At 48.3% G+C, this 19,793-nt stretch overlaps 1 protein-coding gene across 2 annotated transcripts in view; it reads right to left on the reverse strand.

Moving 5' to 3' along the window:
• The window catches only part of LOC117369139 (serine/threonine-protein phosphatase 2A 65 kDa regulatory subunit A alpha isoform), a 204,379-nt gene that overhangs the window by 137,214 nt on the left and 47,372 nt on the right, over window positions 1-19,793 (reverse strand). For both annotated transcript variants that reach the window (XM_033963184.1, XM_033963185.1), the window contains 2 exons: window positions 16,166-16,398; window positions 9,349-9,496 (listed from right to left, as the gene is read on the reverse strand). In XM_033963184.1, the coding sequence (XP_033819075.1) occupies window positions 9,349-9,496; window positions 16,166-16,398 (381 nt within the window). The remainder of the gene's footprint in view (window positions 1-9,348; window positions 9,497-16,165; window positions 16,399-19,793) is intronic.

The following is a 19,793-nucleotide window of genomic DNA, read 5'->3' on the forward strand; positions in this document are numbered from 1 at the left end:
TTGGCCGAAATGTCCATCCCGTCTGGAGAACGCATCCAGACAATAATGAGATGTAAAAGTATGGACTGAGGACCACGTAGCAGCTTTGCAGATTTCCTCAATAGGCGTGGAACGGAGGAAAGCTACAGATGCTGCCATAGCTCTTACTCTATGGGCCGTGACGGAACCCTCTAGTGTCAGTCCCGACTGAGCATAGCAGAATGAAATGCAAGCAGCAAGCCAATTAGATAGCGTGCGCTTAGACACAGGACGTCCCAATTTATTCTGATCAAAGGACAGAAAGAGTTGGGGAGAAGATCTGTGGGGCTTAGTACGGTCTAAATAGTAAGCTAAAGCTCGCTTACAGTCCAAAGTATGAAGAGCCTGTTCCCCGGAATGGGAGTGAGGTTTAGGGAAAAAAACAGGTAGTACAATAGATTGGTTGAGATGGAACTCAGAAACAACCTTAGGGAGAAACTTTGGATGTGTACGTAGAACCACCTTGTCGTGGTGAAAAACAGTGAAAGGTGGATCAGAAACTAGTGCATGGAGCTCACTGACCCTCCTGGCAGAGGTGAGAGCAATAAGAAAAAGTACCTTCCAAGTGAGAAATTTGAAAGAGGTAGTAGCCATGGGTTCAAATGGAGGCTTCATCAAGGCGGAGAGAACCACGTTCAGATCCCAGACCACCGGAGGTGCTTTGAGAGGTGGTTTCAGATTGAAAAGACCTCGCATGAATCTGGAGACCAGGGGATGAGCTGAAAGGAGTTTCCCTTGGACCGGCTCATGAAAGGCCGTAATGGCACTGAGATGAACTCTGATGGAAGTAGACTTGAGACCAGAAGTAGACAGAGAAAGCAGATAATCCAATAGGTGTTCCACTGCAAGAGACTTGGGGTCATGATGATGTCGGAGACACCAAGAAGAAAACCTTGTCCACTTTTGATGGTAACATTGTAGAGTGGCTGGTTTCCTGGAGGCGTCCAGGATGGAGCGAACAGACTGAGATAGCAAAAGATCAGTTGAAGTCAGCCCGAGAGATACCAAGCTGTCAGGTGTAGAGACTGCAGGTTGGGATGGAGGAGGGTTTCCTGATCCTGTGTAAGCAGAGATGGAAACAGTGGAAGTAGAAATGGATCCCTGGAACTGAGTTGAAGTAGAAGGGAGAACCAATGTTGTCTGGGCCACCGTGGAGCAATCAGGATCATGGTGGCCCGTTCCCTCTTTAGTTTGAACAAGGTCCGAAGCATGAGAGGCAGAGGAGGGAAAGCATAAAGGAACAGATTGGACCAATCCAGAAGAAACGCATCCGCTGCCAGACGGTGAGGAGAGTAAAGTCTGGAGCAGAATTGGGGCAACTGATGATTGTGAGGAGCTGCAAAAAGGTCCACCTGAGGAGTGCCCCATTGTGCAAAGATGGACTGTAGAGTCGATGGGTCGAGAGTCCATTCGTGGGGTTGGAGAACTCTGCTGAGCTTGTCCGCTAAGAAGTTCTGTTCTCCCTGAATATAAATCGCTTTCAGGAATAAGCGGCGCGAGGATGCTCAAGACCAGATTCTCTGGGCTTCCTGGCACAAGAGGCGAGAGCCCGTTCCCCCTTGCTTGTTGATGTAGTACATAGCCACCTGGTTGTCTGTGCAAAGTAGAAGGACTTGAGGAAATAGAAGGTGTTGGAAGGCCTTGAGGGCATAGAACATTGCCCTGAGTTCCAGGAAATTGATGTGATGCTTCTTTTCCTGAGGAGTCCAAAGGCCCTGAGTTTGGAACTCGTTCAGATGTGCTCCCCAAGCATAAGGGGAGGCGTCGGTGGTGATGATCAGATGATGAGGAGGCAGATGGAACAGAAGGCCCCTGGAGAGATTTGAGGATATCAACCACCATTGCAGAGACTGACGAAGAGACGATGTCACAGATATGTGTCGTGAGCAAGAGTCTGTCGCTTGAGACCACTGGAGAGCCAGGGTCCATTGAGGAGTGCGCAGGTGAAGCCGTGCCAGGGGTGTGACATGAACTGTGGAGGCCATGTGACCCAAGAGAATCATCATCTGCTTTGCAGAAATGGAGTGCTGGGACAGCACCTGCTGACAGAGCGATTGGAGGTTGTAAAGACGGTTGTCCGGCAAGAAGGCTCTCATCTGGACCGTGTCCAGTACCGCTCCAATGAATTGAAGTCTCCGCGTAGGAAGAAGGTGAGATTTGGGTATGTTGATTTCGAACCCCAGTAGTTGAAGAAAAAAGATGGTCTGGTTGGTGGCCAGAAGAACAGTCTGAGATGAAATGGCCTTGATTAACCAATCGTCCAGGTAGGGAAAAACCTGAAGGTGGTGGGAGCGCAGAAATGCTGCCACCACGACCAGACATTTTGTAAACACTCTTGGAGAGGAGGCAAGACCGAAGGGGAGCACTCTGTATTGGTAATGACAGTGATTGATCATGAAGCGAAGGTACTGTCTGGAGGCCGGATGAATTGGAATGTGAGTGTAGGCCTCTTTGAGATCGAGAGAGCATAGCCAGTCGTTGTGATCGAGGAGAGGATAAAGCGTAGCTAGAGATAGCATCTTGAATTTTTCTTTGACCAAACATTTGTTGAGATCTCGCAGATCTAGAATTGGTCTGAGGTCTCCTGTTTTCTTGGGAACTAGAAAATACCGGGAGTAGAATCCTTGCCCTCTTTGGTCCAGAGGAACTTCCTCTATGGCGTTCAGAAGCAGGAGGGACTGAACCTCCTGACAAAGGAGGGCAGATTGAGGAGTGTGCAAAGCAGACTCTTTTGGTAGACTTTGGCCCGGAAGGGTGTGAAAGTTGAGAGAGTAGCCGTGGCGGATGATGTTGAGGACCCACTGGTCCGAAGTGATAACTTCCCACCGGCTGAGAAAGAAAGACAGACGTCCTCCTATCGGTTGAGGGAGGAGAGGAGATGGTTGAACGCTGGCTATGCCCTCGAGGATCAAGTCAAAAGGGCTGAGTCGATTTTTGTGGAGGAGGCGGCTTAGCTGGTTGTTGCTGCTGAGGCCTAGGTGTTTGCCGCTGCTGTTGACGCTGCCTCCTAGGTTGCTGAGTGGAAGGCTGTAAGGGGCGAGCCACAAAACGCCGCTGATAGGCCGTTTGCTGTCTGAATGGCCGTGAAGGTGGAGGTTTCTTCTTGGTCTTAAGAAGGGTATCCCAGCGGGTTTCATGAGCCGAGAGCTTCTGGGTCGTTGAGTCCATAGAATCTCCGAACAGCTCATCCCCTAAACATGGGGCATTAGCCAACCGGTCTTGATGATTAACATCAAGCTCAGAGACTCTGAGCCAAGCCAAACGGCGCATGGCTACAGATATGGCTGTTGCTCTAGAGGTAAGCTCAAAAGTGTCATATATAGACCTTACCATGAATTTTCTGAGCTGGAAAAGAGCTGAAGAGCACTGATGGAAAGCCTCACGATTCCCCACAGGAAGGTATTGCTCAAAGGAAGCCATGGTGGTAAGGAGATGCTTTAAATAAAACGAAAAATGAAAAGCATAGTTACCAGAACGATTAGCAAACATCGCATTCTGGTAAAGTCGCTTACCGAATTTGTCCATGGCTTTACCCTCTCTGCCAGGAGGGACAGAGGCATAGACACTAGCTCCTAAGGACTTCTTGAGGGTGGATTCCACAAGAAGAGACTCATGAGAGAGCTGTGGTTTATCAAAACCAGGAATGGGGATTACTTTATAAAGGGAATCCAATTTGCGAGGAGCTCCCGGGATAGTAAGAGGAGTCTCCAGATTCTTGTAAAAGGTCTCCCTCAGGATGTCATGTAAAGGGAGTTTCAAGAATTCCTTTGGAGGCTGGTCAAAATCAAGAGCGTCCAAAAAAGCTTTGGACTTTTTAGACTCAGCCTCCAAAGGAATGGAAAGAGATTCACACATATCTCTTAAAAAAGAAGAGAAAGAGGTGGAATCAGGTTTGGAGGAAATATCCTGCAGAACAGGCTCGTCTTCCTCTGATGAACACTCACCTTCTGACTGAAGAGGTTCTTCAGAGTCGCCCCACAGATCAGGGTCTCGAACATGGGGACCACGGTCCCGAGACTCAGGGGTGGATGGTTCTCGATGTCGGGACTTCTGTACCGACTTACCCGACCTCACCGACGCGGTACCGGGCGATGTTATCGGTCGCACCGGAGCCGATGTCTGAACCGATTGGTGATGAGACCTGGGCTCCGGTGCGAGGACAGGCATCGATGCCGATGAGGCCAAGTGTACCGGTACCGAAGGAGTGGATGGTGACAATACGGACTGTTCCACGATCGGTACCGGTTGCTTAGTGGGGACCGATACCGGAGGGCTCGGTGTCAGGAGAGCTGGAAGGAGTTGTTTGAGCTGTTCCTTCAGCTGTACCTGCAAGATGGCCGCAATGCGGTCATCAAGGGAGGGCACCGGTACCGCTTTTTTCTTTTGCGGTACCTGCGGTGCCGCTCGAAGCCCCGGAGATGAGGAGCCCGATGTCGAGGGACTCACCTCAATAGGGGCGGAGCGCTTCCGCTGGCGCCTCACGGTCGGCAGGATTGGACTCTCTGCAATGGAGACCGGAGGACGTTCCAGCGGGGAAGGCTTCTTAGCCGGCTTACCTGCATGCTGCGACGTCGACGCGGTATCGCGTGGCGTCGATGAGGTGGGTGCCGACGAAACAGGTACCGAGACCGGCGCCGAAGACGTGGGGTCGGACATGTCGGTGCCGAAAAGCAGTCTCTGCTGTATCTCTCGATTTTTGAGAGTCCGCTTTTTCAAAGTGGCACAGCGGGTGCAGGTAGAGGCCTGATGTTCTGGACCCAGACACTGAAGGCACCAGTTGTGTGGGTCTGTTAGGGAAATAGGCCGTGCACACCGCTGGCACTTCTTGAACCCGGGCTGAGGGGGCATGAACGGAAAAACGGCTTCTGCCAAATCGAAGGCCGAGGCCTCGATAATGGCAGTAGGCCCCGCCGGGTCAAATCAAGAAAACTCGACAAAACAAGAGAAAATTATTATTTTTTTTTTTTTTAAAGAAAGAAAAACGGAAGGGCAAAAAGAACCCGAAAAAGTTTACGCGAGCGGGAAGGCGAATGAAAAAATTTTTCAACAGCCGTTGAAAATGCGACTTCTTAGCTCCGCGGAAACTAAGAAACTGAGTGACCGCGCGTCGGGGTCGGGCGGGAAGGCACTCGCGCATGCGCGGTGCGGTCTCTAGAACTTTCCAAGTTCTTAGAGTGCAATCACTCTAAAAGTGTCCGTACCGGGGCTCCGTCGGTGCCGTCACCCATCAGTCAAGAATATGCTGCCTGCTTGTCCTGGGATAAAGGATGTTCTGCTGGATCTGCCTATTCTTTAACGTACGTTTTTTAAGAGTAGCACAGCGGGTGCAGGTGTCAGCCCGATGCTCAGGACCCAGGCACTGTAAGCACCAATTGTGCGGGTCAGTGAGAGAGATCGGGCGTGCACACCGCTGGCACATCTTAAAACCCGGCTGAGGGGGCATGAATGGAAACACGGCCTCCGCAAAATCAAACCCGGAGGCCTGTATGTTGGCAACAGGCCCCACTGGGGCCGGCCAGAAAAAATAAAGAAAAAGACAAATTAAAGAATTTTTTTTAGACGAAAAAGAGACCCGAAGGGAAAAAAGCAAAAAAGCAAGAAAATTACGCCAGCGGGAAGGCAAAGTAGAAAATTTCAACAGCCGTTGAAAGCACATGCGTCTTCTTCGCTCCGCGGAAACGAAGAAACTGGGGACCACGCTCTCCTCCGTCGAGCGGGAAGGCACCCGCGCATGCGCGGTGCGGTCAACTAGAACTTTCTAGTTAAAAGTGTCCGTACCGGGGCTCCGTCGGTGACGTCACCCATACGTTAAGAATATGCTGCCTGCTTGTCCTGGGATAATATGTTTATAACTTCTGCAAAAAGACAGGGAGATACAGTGAGACCTCACCAGAGAGACTGCCATTCAAGTTCTAAATTGAGCCCGTGAGGTATGACTGAATTGAGTTGATAAATCCACCTCTGTTCTAGAAAATTAAGCTTAGCCTCCAAATTTCCTTCTGCTCCCTGATGATCAATGGCATCTATAACGCGCCATTTAATTTGGTCTATTGTATGCTTTTTAGACACCCAGTGGGCTACAAGAGGGGCTGTCAGGGTTTCCGTGGATATCCTAGACTTGTGCTCATTGAGTCTTACCTGAACTGCCCGTTTTGTACGACCCACATAAACTAAAGGGCAAGGACAGATAACAATATACACTACCCAACTGGATTTGCATGTAGTGTGTGTCTTAGCCCGAATGATGCGTCTGGTATGGGGTTCCTGCCAAGTACTACCCTCCTCAGTTTTATCACACCATTGACAGTGGGTACATTTAGAATGTGCCGCCTGGTCCACAATACAGCGGGCCTGGCGGTTTAACATCTGGTCTATCGTAGTACCCTTCGTGTATGCTATCAAGGGGAAGTCTTGCAGGCCTCTCAGGGCCCTCAAGATGGGCCAGTGTTGTCTGATGTATCCCACCACCCTCTTAACTGCGTCTGAATATGGGAGTACGCAAACCAGTCTAGTAGTTTCAGGGTCCTGAGAACTGTTAACACGGGAATCTTGGAGCAACAAGTCACAGTGGGCATAGCGGGCCCGCAGATATGCCTTGTGAATGGCTTTCTCTGGATACCCCCGAGCCCGAAATCTATAGGTAATATCTGTAGCAACCCTTTGGAACTGGGTCATAAGAAAAAGCCCTCACCGGATCAGACCGAGGTCCATCCAGTCCGGTGATCCGCACACGCGGCGGCCCTTTTAGGTACTCCTGATTGGAGACCCAGATATACCATAGCCCTCAATACGATTTGCAAGAAGGTGTGCATCCAACTTGCGCTTGAATCCCATAAGAACATAAGAAAAGCCCTCACCGGATCAGACCGAGGTCAAGTCTGAACATACCCTCCTGGCCCTCAAAAATTGACTAACTGGGAGAATGTATTTGAGCTTATACGGGTGGAAGCTAGAGAAGTGGAGTAAAGCATTCCTAGCCACTGATTTCCTATACAGGGTGGTGGATAATACATTTCCCTCCCTGTAAATAAGAATATCCAAAAATTCGATTTTAGTCGGGCTATATGTGGCAGTGAATTGAAGATTCGTGTTAATGGTGTTGATCCAGTGGATGAATTGTTGTAGTTCACTCTCCGTTCCCGTCCATAGGAAAAATATGTCATCCAAAAACCGTTTCCACAACAAGATATTTTTGCGGTAATAGGCCGATGGATAAACAGCCTGTTCTTCAAATTTGCCAACGTACAAGGTGGCTACAGAGGGGGCAAAGGACACCATCAGGGACACTTTAGAGGCGAGACAGGGTCCACAAAGAATTTCTACAGACTTTCTTATGGTCTTAGTCAAATGGGTCATTCAGGACAGCTATTTCAAATATGGGGACACTTTCTACAAACAAATCCAGGGGGTTGCTATGGGGGCAACCTTTGCCCCCTCTGTAGCCACCTTGTACGTTGGCAAATTTGAAGAACAGGCTGTTTATCCATCGGCCTATTACCGCAAAAATATCTTGTTGTGGAAACGGTTTTTGGATGACATATTTTTCCTATGGACGGGAACGGAGAGTGAACTACAACAATTCATCCACTGGATCAACAACATTAACACGAATCTTCAATTCACTGCCACATATAGCCCGACTAAAATCGAATTTTTGGATATTCTTATTTACAGGGAGGGAAATGTATTATCCACCACCCTGTATAGGAAATCAGTGGCTAGGAATGCTTTACTCCACTTTTCTAGCTTCCACCCGTATAAGCTCAAATACAGTCTCCCAGTTAGTCAATTTTTGAGGGCCAGGAGGGTATGTTCAGACTTGACCCAGTTCCAAAGGGTTGCTACAGATATTACCTATAGATTTCGGGCTCGGGGGTATCCAGAGAAAGCCATTCACAAGGCATATCTGCGGGCCCGCTATGCCCACCGTGATTTGTTGCTCCAAGATTCCCGTGTTAACAGTTCTCAGGACCCTGAAACTACTAGACTGGTTTGCCTACTCCCATATTCAGACGCAGTTAAGAGGGTGGTGGGATACATCAGACAACACTGGCCCATCTTGAGGGCCCTGAGAGGCCTGCAAGACTTCCCTTGATAGCATACACGAAGGGTACTACGATAGGCCAGATGTTAAACCGCCAGGCCCGCTGTGTTGTGGACCAGGCGGCACATTCTAAATGTACCCACTGTCAATGGTGTGATAAAACTGTGGAGGGTAGTACTTGGCAGGAACCCCATACCAAACGCATCATTCGGGCTAAGACACACACTACATGCAAATCCAGTTGGGTAGTGTATATTGTTATCTGTCCTTGCCCTTTAGTTTATGTGGGTCGTACAAAACGGGCAGTTCAGGTAAGACTCAATAAGTACAAGTCTAGGATATCCACGGAAACCCTGACAGCCCCTCTTGTAGCCCACTGGGTGTCTAAGAAGCATACAATAGACCAAATTAAATGGCGCGTTATAGATGCCATTGATCATCAGGGAGCAGAAGGAAATTTGGAGGCTAAGCTTAATTTTCTAGAACAGAGGTGGATTTATCAACTCAATTCAGTCATACCTCACGGGCTCAATTTAGAACTTGAATGGCAGTCTCTCTGGTGAGGTCTCACTGTATCTCCCTGTCTTTTTGCAGAAGTTATAAACATATTAAGATTATAGGAGTAGGTTTAGCAATGTGAACCTTTTCCAGCAGGGTGCTTCCCCGGGAACGCGGTTAGTTCCGCGCTTCCGGGTTGACCTGATGACGTCATGTCTCAGCTGTGATATTTAAGTAGCTACAGTACACCCCGCGGCCATCTTAGATCACATTTCGGGTTACCACGTCGTGATGAGTATATGGTTTTGAGGTAAGAGATTGTTATCAGCTAATTTTCTGATAGTCTTTGTGTCTTGCGATTTCATTGATTATTAATGTCGGTTCCTTGTCATAGGGATTGTGCCCTGAGGAAACCTTAACAGGGTGAAACATGTTGGCGACTCTGTCCCTCTTGGCTAACCACCCAAGTTAAGTAAACCATACTATTTATTTAACTTATTTAACTTATTTACTGAAAATATACAAAAAAATGCATTGCACTTTTCATCTTACCAGGGACCCAATGACGATTGGGGGCATAAATCCAACAGTTATGAAAGTTTATTGAACTGTTGGTGGCACCTCTGAGGGCCTGGAGAATACACTTGATAAATCACATTGAAATAGGAGGTATTCAAGGGAGGTTAACACATACCGTCCCTGTTGCTGCACCACAGTACTTCATCCTTCTATAGAGATTACATTTGAAGCCTTAATATATCAAATCACCACATCAAAAGGTAACATACCTGCTCATCTGAGGCCAGGTTAGAGAACATGGGGATGATCTCACTCTTCACATGCTCCAACTCTAGGACTTTGGCAAATTCACCTAGCTTGGAGGCAGCAGCACGCCGGACCATAGGTGTGTCATCAGAACATAAGTTTCGAAAGTGTCTAAGGGTGGAGCAAGAGGTAGATTATCAGCAAGGAATTTAACAGTTTTGTTTTCAGAGTTGGACAGAATAAACGTATGTGTGCACAGTAATGTGTGCATGAAAAATGTTGGAGTTAAAAAACACACACTCAAATATCACCGCAGAGCCAAGGCAGAATGCAATTCAAGAAGTGGCCCAGTGGTTAGAACTGCTGCCTCCACACCCTGAGGTTGTGATTTGGGCTAGTCACTTAACTCTCCATTGCCCCAGATACCACTGTTAGACTGTGAGCCTGACAGGACAAATAGAAAAAATACTTAAGAGTGAAAGGTTAGTTTCTTTCCTCTGCTAATCTTTCTTGTAAATCCACACTTTATTCTGGGACCAGTGGGTTCATGTATGTTCAGCCACCAGGCTCCGTAGGAAACTTCAGATGACTGAAATCTCAGCTTCTCCCTCTGCTTATCACATCTGTCAGTCTTTAAGCAGCCAGGAATCATTACAGAAGATAAGAAACGAGAGGGGGAAACGGGGGAGCTTCCCGCCAGACAAATCAATTCTACTCATATTAACATATGCAAAACAGCAACAATGAAAACTATAAAACAGGTGCTATAAAACAGGTGAACTACAAACACAGCCTGCACCGTCAGAATGGGGTGCTAAACCAGGGACCCTCTGAATTTAGTGCTAGTTCTAGTCAGAAGGCACTCTTATAAAGGCTGGTCATAAAAATAAATCCTGTTTACCAGTATTTCAAGGCAGGTGATCAGCGAATCAGACATACATAGGGTGGGTTCCTGGAATAACGTGTGGATTTACAAAAAAGAAGATTAGCAGAGGTAAAAACCTAATCTTTGGCTCTTGTACAATCCCACTTTATTCCAGGACCAGTGGGACGTAACAGAGCTGTCCCAAAAACTCAGGGTGGGACTGATGAGCACGCTGCCACCACTGAGGCACCAAAAGCGGCATCCTGCTTGGCTACCACAACAACCCTGTAAAACTTGGTGAAGGTGGGCAAAGAGGACCACATAGCAGCCCTGCAAATCTCATTCGGAGTCACAGACGAGGACTCAGCTCAGGAGGAGGAAACCTCCCTGGTAGAATGAGCCCACTCACCGAAGGGGGGGAAGGAATTCATTCCTGCCACTAGAGAAGCTGCAGAAATGTCCGCTCGAATCAGTCTTGAAATGGGAGCCTTAGAGGCAGGCTTGCCCTTGCGGGCAGGACCCACCAGGACAAACAGATGGTCCCAGACCTGAAACTTGTTGGTTACCTTCAAATACTGCCACAAAAGTTTACGCTTATCCAGAGACCGTAGCACTGACCTGGGCTTGAACCATAAGGAACAAAGGCGAACTGCCCGATTCACATGTAGGACAGAAACCACATTTGGAGGAAGGAAGGAACCTCGGTACCTGCAATATGCAAGAAGCACCTCGGTACATAAGAAGGATCCCGACAAGAAAGAGCTGAAGCTTCAAAACTGTCAAAACTGACATGACAGTCACAAGGAATACCGTCTTGAGAGAGAGATCCATCATGGACACCTGCTCCAAAGGCTCATAAGGCGGGCAAGCCAGGGAGCAGAGACCAGATTCACATTCCACGTCAGACAAGGGAGGCCTCACACGAACCGTATCTCGTAGAAAAAGGACCACATCTGAATGAACTGCCAAAGATCCTCTCAAGGCCATAGGGCCCAGGCAGGACAGACCTGCAATCAGAACTGGTAGGGAAGCCACTGCAAGGTCCTTCTTAAGGCCATCCTGCAGAAAATCCAACACCCGAAGAACCGAGGGAGAAGAATCCTCCTGACGGCTAGTACACCAAACCTGGTAGCACCGCCATACTTTCGCGTAGGTCATCACCATGCACTTCCATTTGCTGAAAAGCAGCATAGCTATCGCCACAATAGAATAGCCCTGGGCCAACAGGGCTGCTCACTCCAGAGCCACACTGCAAGACCAAAGAGGCCCAGGTCCTGCAAAGCGATCGACCCCTGTATGACAAGCCAAGGGTAACAGGGCAAACACAGCCCCCTCACCCCCCGGAGCCGCACCAGGTTGGCATATCAGGTTGTCTAGGTCAATCAGAAACCACCAAGATCACAGTTCCCAGGCGTTCTGCTATGCATCAGACACCCTAACATGGGCCACAGAGGGAAGGCGTAAAGATGACCCTCCTTCGGACAGGACTGTACTAGAGCATCCAGGTTGTCACTGCCAGTCTCTCGACAATGACTGAAAAACCAAACAGCCTTCCTAATTGCCGTGACATGCACTATGCCCTCGAATGCATCCCGGGGGAAGAGACATTCTCCGGAACCAGTGTCTAGCGACTGAAAAAATCTGCCTGAATGTTGCCTACACCTGTCATGTGTACTGCAGACAGTGTAACCAGGTGTCTTTCCACCCAGCAAAAGAGCAACTGGGCCTCCATGCTCAGGGAGGGACTCCTCGTGCCCCCCTTCCAGTTGATGTAAGTCACCGTCATGGCAATATCCGAGAACATTCAGACAGCTCAATGATGACAGAGACAGGCCTGGAAAAGCAAGAGCTAAGTGCCCTCGGTTCCAGGTGAATGAATGACCACTTGAGCCCTGAAGACGCCCACAGGCCCTGTACTGGAACAAACAGACTGCCCCCCCCCCCCCAGACGGAGAGACTCATGTCCATTGACAGTCACCCAATCTAAAATCCGGAGCAGAAGACCTCTGGCTAGTGATATGGGACGCAACCGCCACGTCATGCTACTGTGCACTGCTGCCGTCCAAGGCAGGAGGGCAAGCAATGGGTCCCACTGCAGATTCCATCTGCAAGGGATGCAGTCTAGCTCTGGCCCATGGAACTCCATCAATTGACATAGAAACATAGAAAATGACGGCAGATAAGGGCCATAGCCCATCAAGTCTGACAACTCCACAGACCCACCCCCTAAGTCTGCTCTAGAGACCCCGCTCCAAATGACCCATTCTTAACTCCACCCTCTCAGGGATCCCACATGGGCATCCCATTTACCCTTAAAATCTTGCACGTTGTTGGCCTCGATCACCTGTATCGGAAGCTTATTCCAATGATCAACCACTCTTTCAGTGAAGAAATACTTTCTGGTGTCGCCATGAAATTTCCTGCCCCTGAGTTTAAGCGGATGCCCTCTTGTGGCTGAGGGTCCTTGGAGAAGGAAAATATCTTCTTCTACCTCGATACGTCCAGTGATGTATTTAAATGTCTCAATCATGTCTCCCCTCTCCCTACGTTCCTCGAGCCCTCTCCCTACGTTCCTCGAGAGAGTAGAGCCGCAATTTGTTCAGTCTCTCTTCATATGAGAGATCCTTGAGTCCCGAGACCATCCTGGTGGCCATCCGCTGAACTGACTCTGCTCTTAGCACATTTTTACGGTAATGTGGCCTCCAGAATTGCACACAATATTCCAGATGTGGTCTCACCATGGTTCTGTACAATGGCATGATGACCTCAGGCTGAACCACAAACCCCAGGACCTAGAAATACTGCTAAGCCTTTGGGATCTGAGTGGCCAGGACTCTGATGACTGTCCAAATCTTCTCTTGATCCTGGGCGGGATTCTAGACGTTGCAGCAAGTGGATCACCTGTTGAACCACCTGGATACCCTCGGCCAGATAATCAGTCAATCGTCCCAATACAGAAGAACCAGAACACCCAGAGAGCTAAGATGCGCTGCCACTACCACCAATACCTTGGTGAAGGTCCTAGGCGGTGGTGCCAATACAAAGTTTAAGAGCCACAAACAAAGTGCTGCTCCAGAACGTGAAACTGCAGAAACTTCCTGTGAGCTGGAAAAATGTGGATATTAAGATAAGCCTCCATAAAACCCAGGGAGGTTAGAAACTCCTCCGGTGCCACTGAAGCAATGATGGACCGCACTGTTTCCATGCGGAAGCGGGGCATCTTCAGAGCCACACTGACTGCTTTGCGATCCAGGATCAGTCTTCAAACTTCAGAGCTTTTCAATGGAACAATGAAGCATATCGAGCAACTACCGGAGCCTAAGTCACCCTCTGGCACAGGCTCCATGGCCGCAAGAACCAAACGTCTGTGGACCGCGTCCTGCACCCAAAGCGCTTTCTTGGGGTGGCCTACAGGGGAATCTACAAACTACATGGAGAGAGGATGGAGAAACTCCAATGTGAGCCCTTCGTGGAATACCTCCAAGACCCAGCGGTCAGATGTGATGGTCTCCCATTCCGCCAGGAAAAGACAGCCATCCCCAGTGTGTGGAAGAGGGGTCGAAGGCCTGGAGTCAGAACTGTTTCTTAGGGGAGAGGCTGCTGGATGTCTGGTTGAGGACTGCTGACGGCCAGACATCCCTCTCTCCCCGAAACAGGGTCTGGAGGACGAAGGGTACCTCTGCCCTGAAGAGGGAGGACTGTCCTACTGGTGAGGACGTCTGAATGGACTAAAATTTTAGAACACCCCGAACTCCTGGTGGAATGTGGCCTGTTCCTGGGCAAAGCCTTCAGCTTGTGGTCTTGTACACTTTGCCCTGAAGTCATCCAGACCCTGGCTCAACTGAAGCTATCCCTTAATGGGTAACTTGCTCAAGGTGGCCTCAGAGGAAAAGTATCCAGGCCACTGCCTGGATCCACAGCATCCTCCAGGCAGACATTGAAAAAGCGCCCAGCTTGGCGAAAATTTGAAGAATGTCTTATAAGACATCAACCATACAATCCACCCAGGGGATGAGAAAGCCCAAATCACGCAGCACCACAGTGACAGAGTCATAGCGAAATGTGGAGAGGCCTGCTCATGCAACGAAGGACGAGGCTGTCGCCTCGACCTCGGCTGCAGCTGAAAGGACCACTCCAACAGGATAGAGAAAGTACACTTTGTGACCTGAGCCACAGCTGAATCCACCTTTGGAGAAGCAAAGCACTTGGTAAAACCGCCCGTCAAGGGACAAAACCTTGCCATGGCCTAAGCACATTTCAGGGGACCCTCCGGGTTATCCCAAATCTCTGACAGGAACCAAACCGCAGCAGGGTTATCAGGAAATGAGGTAGTTAGTGGCCTCTGATCACTCCTGAAAGAACATTTCTCCTGGACCAGCTGATCCGGCTGCAGTGTCCATTCCTGCAGAGATTCTGTGAAGTTCTCCAGATGAGCAGGTTTGAAGAACCTGTGGGATCATCAACCAGGTCCCAGGACCCACACGGAGCCTAATTGCAGAGCTCTGCCAAACATTCCACCTCAGCGGCCACCACTAAACCTTCCTGAGAAAGCAGAGGGATCAAGAGAGTGCCTGACACAATCGCAGGCATCGTCCATTTACACTACGGGGTTCCTGCTGGGGAACTAAGCAAAAGACTTGGGCCGAGCGGTGGCAATATCCCCACAGACAGTCCAAATGTCAGTGGGGTGACCACAGGCACAGACTTCTTGACTAAGTATGCCCGAGAGAGTCTATGCAGAGCTAAGTAGAGCGTCGACACAGAACTGGAAGTCGGGGGCTGAGGGCAGGAGATCAGAACTAAGTAGAGCAGCGACACAGAGCTGGAAGTCGGAGGCTGAGGGTAGAAGATCAGAGCCGAGTAGAGCGGCAACATAGAGCTGGAAGTCAGGGGCTGAGGGCAGGAGATCAGGGCTGAGTAGGGCGGCGACACAGAACTGGAAGTCGGGTGCTGAGAGCAGGAGATCGGAGCTGAGTAGGGCGGCTACACAGAACTGGAAGTCGGAGGCTGAGGGTAGGAGATCAGAGCCGAGTAGAGCGGCAACATAGAGCTGGAAGTCAGGGGCTGAGGGCAGGAGATCAGGGCTGAGTAGGGCGGCGACACAGAACTGGAAGTCGGGTGCTGAGAGCAGGAGATCGGAGCTGAGTAGGGCGGCTACACAGAACTGGAAGTCGGGGGCTGAGGGCAGGAGATCGGAGCCGAGTAGGGCAGCGACACAGAGCTGGAAGTCGGGGTTGAGGGCAGGAGATCAGGGCAGAGAGCAGGAGGCAGACAGCAGGCCTTGGCAAAGAGTGGGTTTATTTCAGGGTTGCAGGGCTGGCAGGACAGTCGGAAGGAGGTGAGCGACTGGTCCCAGCAGTCGCTTCTTGTTAACCGGCCAGTCCAGTCGGTGTTCAAGATTTTTGTTTAGTGAATCGTGTCCCTGCCTACTTTGCATTCCATTTCCCTCATTTGCATGTATGGATCAGTACACAGGTTATTGAATCAGGTCAGAGAGAAATCGGGTCACAAAGGGCTCACAAACCAATCGGTACACAATTGGTTTGCTAAGTGAATCGAGCCCTAAGCTTCTAGAGGTAGAAGCTGCCTATTATATACATCTGTAATATGCTCTGTACCTCTTGTAATGCTATACAAACGTATAAAGCTGAGACAAAGGGCTTGGGGAGCTGGTGGTAGTCTGAATATAGGTCTTTGACCATCTACCTAAGATGAGCATTTAAACTGAATAGGCCAATTTAGTCTTTTTCTACCATCATTTACCTTAGTATTCTTGAATAATGGAGACATACAAAAATCTCTTAAGTACAGCAAAATTAGACAAAACTGAAATGAACATTAAGAGATAACAGAATGAGGGAATATTTTGTGAGAAGGTGGCACAGATGTACCCATACCACAAACTGTTATGAATATTTAATTGCAGGAGCACAGAACAGGTTTTTGAAATGGATCCCTAAATTCTATCCACTTACTGTCTGAGCTCTGCTTTCACTGTGCTGGATACTCGTGGATAGCAGACACTGAAGAGGCCACATGCAGAGGTGCGAGAGGTGAACCAGTCTCCACTAGCCAGTCGTTTTACTAGAGGCACAAAGTGGGACTCAAGATCAGGGGGAGAATGCTCATGGGATGTGGCCCGTAGGGACTCTACTGCCTTGTCCCGGACCACTGTCTCTTCCACTGTGGCCAGGCTCTCCAGAGGGGGCTAAAAAGGAAAAAAAGACAGATGTCAGGAACAGTAGCCATAATATAATTAAAGCATAATAAAAGGAGAAAACAGCTGTCAGAAGCAGTACCTTGGTTAAATTTCAGACAGCAATTTTTGAGCTTACAATTTCTAGGCTATGACTAAGAAACCATCATCTTGATTTGCTTTCTCAAATGTTGCTGGTCAAATTCAGATACAATCTCCACTCAAATTACCCCATTTTTTCAAGTTACAAAGAAATGGTCTAAAGGCACTTTATAAATGATTGAATTAACTGGCAGTGTTCTCCCCAGAAATTTTTTCCAGCCGGGTGGCATGAAAAAGTAGCTGGGTGGGGTGGGCGAGACGGAGAAATTTGGTGGTGGGGAAAATTAAGGGCTCCTTTTACAAAGATGCATTAGCGCCTTAATGCGCGGAATAGCGTGCGCTAAATTGCCGCGCATGTAGCCGCTACCGCCTCCTCTTAAGCAGGCGGTAGTTTTTCAGATAGCATACGCTAATCCGGTGTGTACGCTAAAAACACTAACGCACCTTTGTAAAAGGAGCCCTAAATGTGTACTATTTTTATTAATTATTATTTTCCAATGCTCACTATGACTTCCTTTCTTTAAGGTTTGACACTTGTGCCAGAATATTTTTACTAAATTTAAGAAGTATCCAATTCTAGAAGTGAATAATTAGATATTCACCCTCTTTCAAATGGTATAGAGGTTTAAAAAAGGGAAATGCGTTAATGAAATCATTAGGTTTAATCTAGCCATTTATTTCTGCATGAATTTAAACAACTAAAAAAAAAGATAAATATAGCTCATCCAGTCATACAAGAAACATCTCTACAGCACCTCTAATAATATTTTGATCACTAGGTTCCTTCCTGAGGTCTCACTGAGGATATGAAATAGATGCGATCCCCACTTCCAAACCTCTTCCACATAATTTATGGAGAGGTGTTACTGAGCTTTGAAGGAGACCTGTGTGATCGCACTACAGCAAAATAAAAAAGTAGCAGATAAAAATCAAAGTGAGAGCTAGGCAAAACAGTTTAGGTAAAAATACAGGTAATAATTAGCAATGTATTAAAAATATTTTATTTTTATTTGCTTATAATGTCATTTGAAAGCTGTTTGATGTTAATACAGCTTTAATTTAATTCATTATAGAGTGTGTGTTGGGGGGGAACAACACCTACATCAACAGTAAAGTTAGCATAGGGTCATTAAACCCAGTGGCGTACCTAGTATATATGACAGCCAGTGCTGATCACTTTTTAATAACCCCCTCCTCTATATAAAAAAAAGTTATTTTTAGTAATAATCCATGAGTTACACAACAAGGGTGCACCTAGGAAAAGGCAGCGTCTTAAACACTTCAGTGAGCACTAGAACACCAACACATGCATTGTAAAACTAAACAAGCCAGATCCTGCACAGTAAATTGATCCTGTACATACACGCAGAACAGAGATACACCCTCGCCCAATATGGAATAATCACAAACTAAAAATAGAAATATGTAGACAAAAGTTAAACTGAAACGCCAAGAAACCAGACTCTGCATACAATGCAACACCACAGAAACAGTGACACATACCCTAATACTGTGCAAAATATAAAAACAGTAGATCTAAATTTGAAAAAACTGCTACATAACAATCATCACTTTACAAATAAACAAATATAAATAAAACAGAGAAATAAGAAAATACCATTTTATTGGACTAATCCATTTTTCAATTAGTAGTAATTAGCTTTCAGAGGCCAAATCTTTCTTCAAGACAGTACAGTATACTACTGTTATGGTATCCTGTCCTGACCTGAGGAAAGGGGTTTAGTCCCCAAAAAACTGCCTTACTTCAATTTCCTATTGATAAACTTTAATCAATACAGTTACAATACTACTTGATTCTACATAAAGCAACAACAAAATTTTTTTTCCACCTTTTGTCGTTTCTGCTTTAATCATCTTCTCTTCACTCTCTTCTTTCTATTCAGCGTTTGTCCTCACTCCCTTCCATGCAACATCTGTACTCTCTCTTTGCCCTCTCTCTCTCCCCCTTGCTTCCACTGTCCACTCTCTCTGCTCTTTCCATCCATTGTCCGCCCTCTCTCTGTTCCATATGGCATCTTCCCTCTTTCTATGTCCCTTCAATAAACTGTATATCCTTTGCCCTTTCTCTCCTTTATACTCCTGTGCCCTTTCTCTCCATTTCAGCTTCACCCCCTCTCCATTTTTTTTGTCTCCACCACTTCCCCTATGCTCCTGCACCTCTATCCCCTTCTCTCCCCCCATGCCCTGGCATCTCTCTCCTCTCCTTTCATCTCCCCCTTCCACTCCATTATCTGGCATCTCTCCTTCCTTTCTCTCCTTCCTTCCTTTCACCTGGTCTGGCATCTGTCTCCTCCCCCTCCCCCATATGCCCTGACATCTCTCCCCCCTCCATAGTCTGGTAGCTCCTTTCCTTTCCCTCCCTCCTATGGTCTTGGCATATCTTTCCTCTCCTCTCCCTTCCCTGGTCTTCCTTCTCCCCTCTCTCTCTCCCCAATTGGGTGCAGCAGCAGCACTTCTCTTCCTATCCCCCCTCCCCAATTGGTTGCTGCTGCAGCATTTCTCTTCCCATCCCTCTCCTCATGCCCTGGAATCTCTCTCCTCTCCTCCCTCTGCTTCCTTGCTCTGGCACCTGTCTTTCCTTTCCCTCTGGTCTGGCATTTGTCTCCTTAGTTTCCCTTCCCTCCCCTCCCACATGCCCTGGCATCTCAATCCTCTCCCCCCCCCTCCATTATCTTGCATCTCCACTCCTTCCTTTCTCTCCCTCCTTCCTTCCTTTCCCCTGGTCTGGCATCTGTCTCCTTCTCCCCCCCCATAGTCTGGTATCTCCTTTCCTTTCCCTCCCTCCTATGGTCTTGGCATCTCTTTCCTCTTCTCTCCTCTCCTTTCCCTGGTCTTCCTCCCCCCCCATTGGGTGCAGCAGCAGCATTTCTCTCTCCCCCCTAATTGGGTGCAGCAGTAACAGCATTTCTCTCCCCCCCCATCACTTCTCCCCCCCCCCCCTCCCCGCCTCGGTCGGCAGATTCGCTACAGGCTAAGGCAGGAGATAGGTCAGCGACGGAGGTAAGCTTACAACTTGGAGCTCTTCCTTGCTTCAGGCCTTCCTCGCTGCCGGGTCCTGCCTTCACGGAAACAGAAAGTAGGCAGGACCCGGCAGCGAGGAAGGCCCGAAGCAAGCACGAACACCACGTTGTAAGCTTTCCTCCCTGCCCTATCTCCTGCCTTAGCCTGTAGTGAATCTATTTCTCGGACCTACTTTATTTCTCTTAGGTACCTTCTCCCTCTGTTAGCCAGCAGCAGTTACTGAAGCATGCAGCTGCGAGCTTCCGCCTCTCCTCTTTCCGATT

Source organism: Geotrypetes seraphini, chromosome 11 (assembly GCF_902459505.1).
Source record: "Geotrypetes seraphini chromosome 11, aGeoSer1.1, whole genome shotgun sequence".
Taxonomy (NCBI): Eukaryota; Metazoa; Chordata; class Amphibia; order Gymnophiona; family Dermophiidae; genus Geotrypetes; species Geotrypetes seraphini.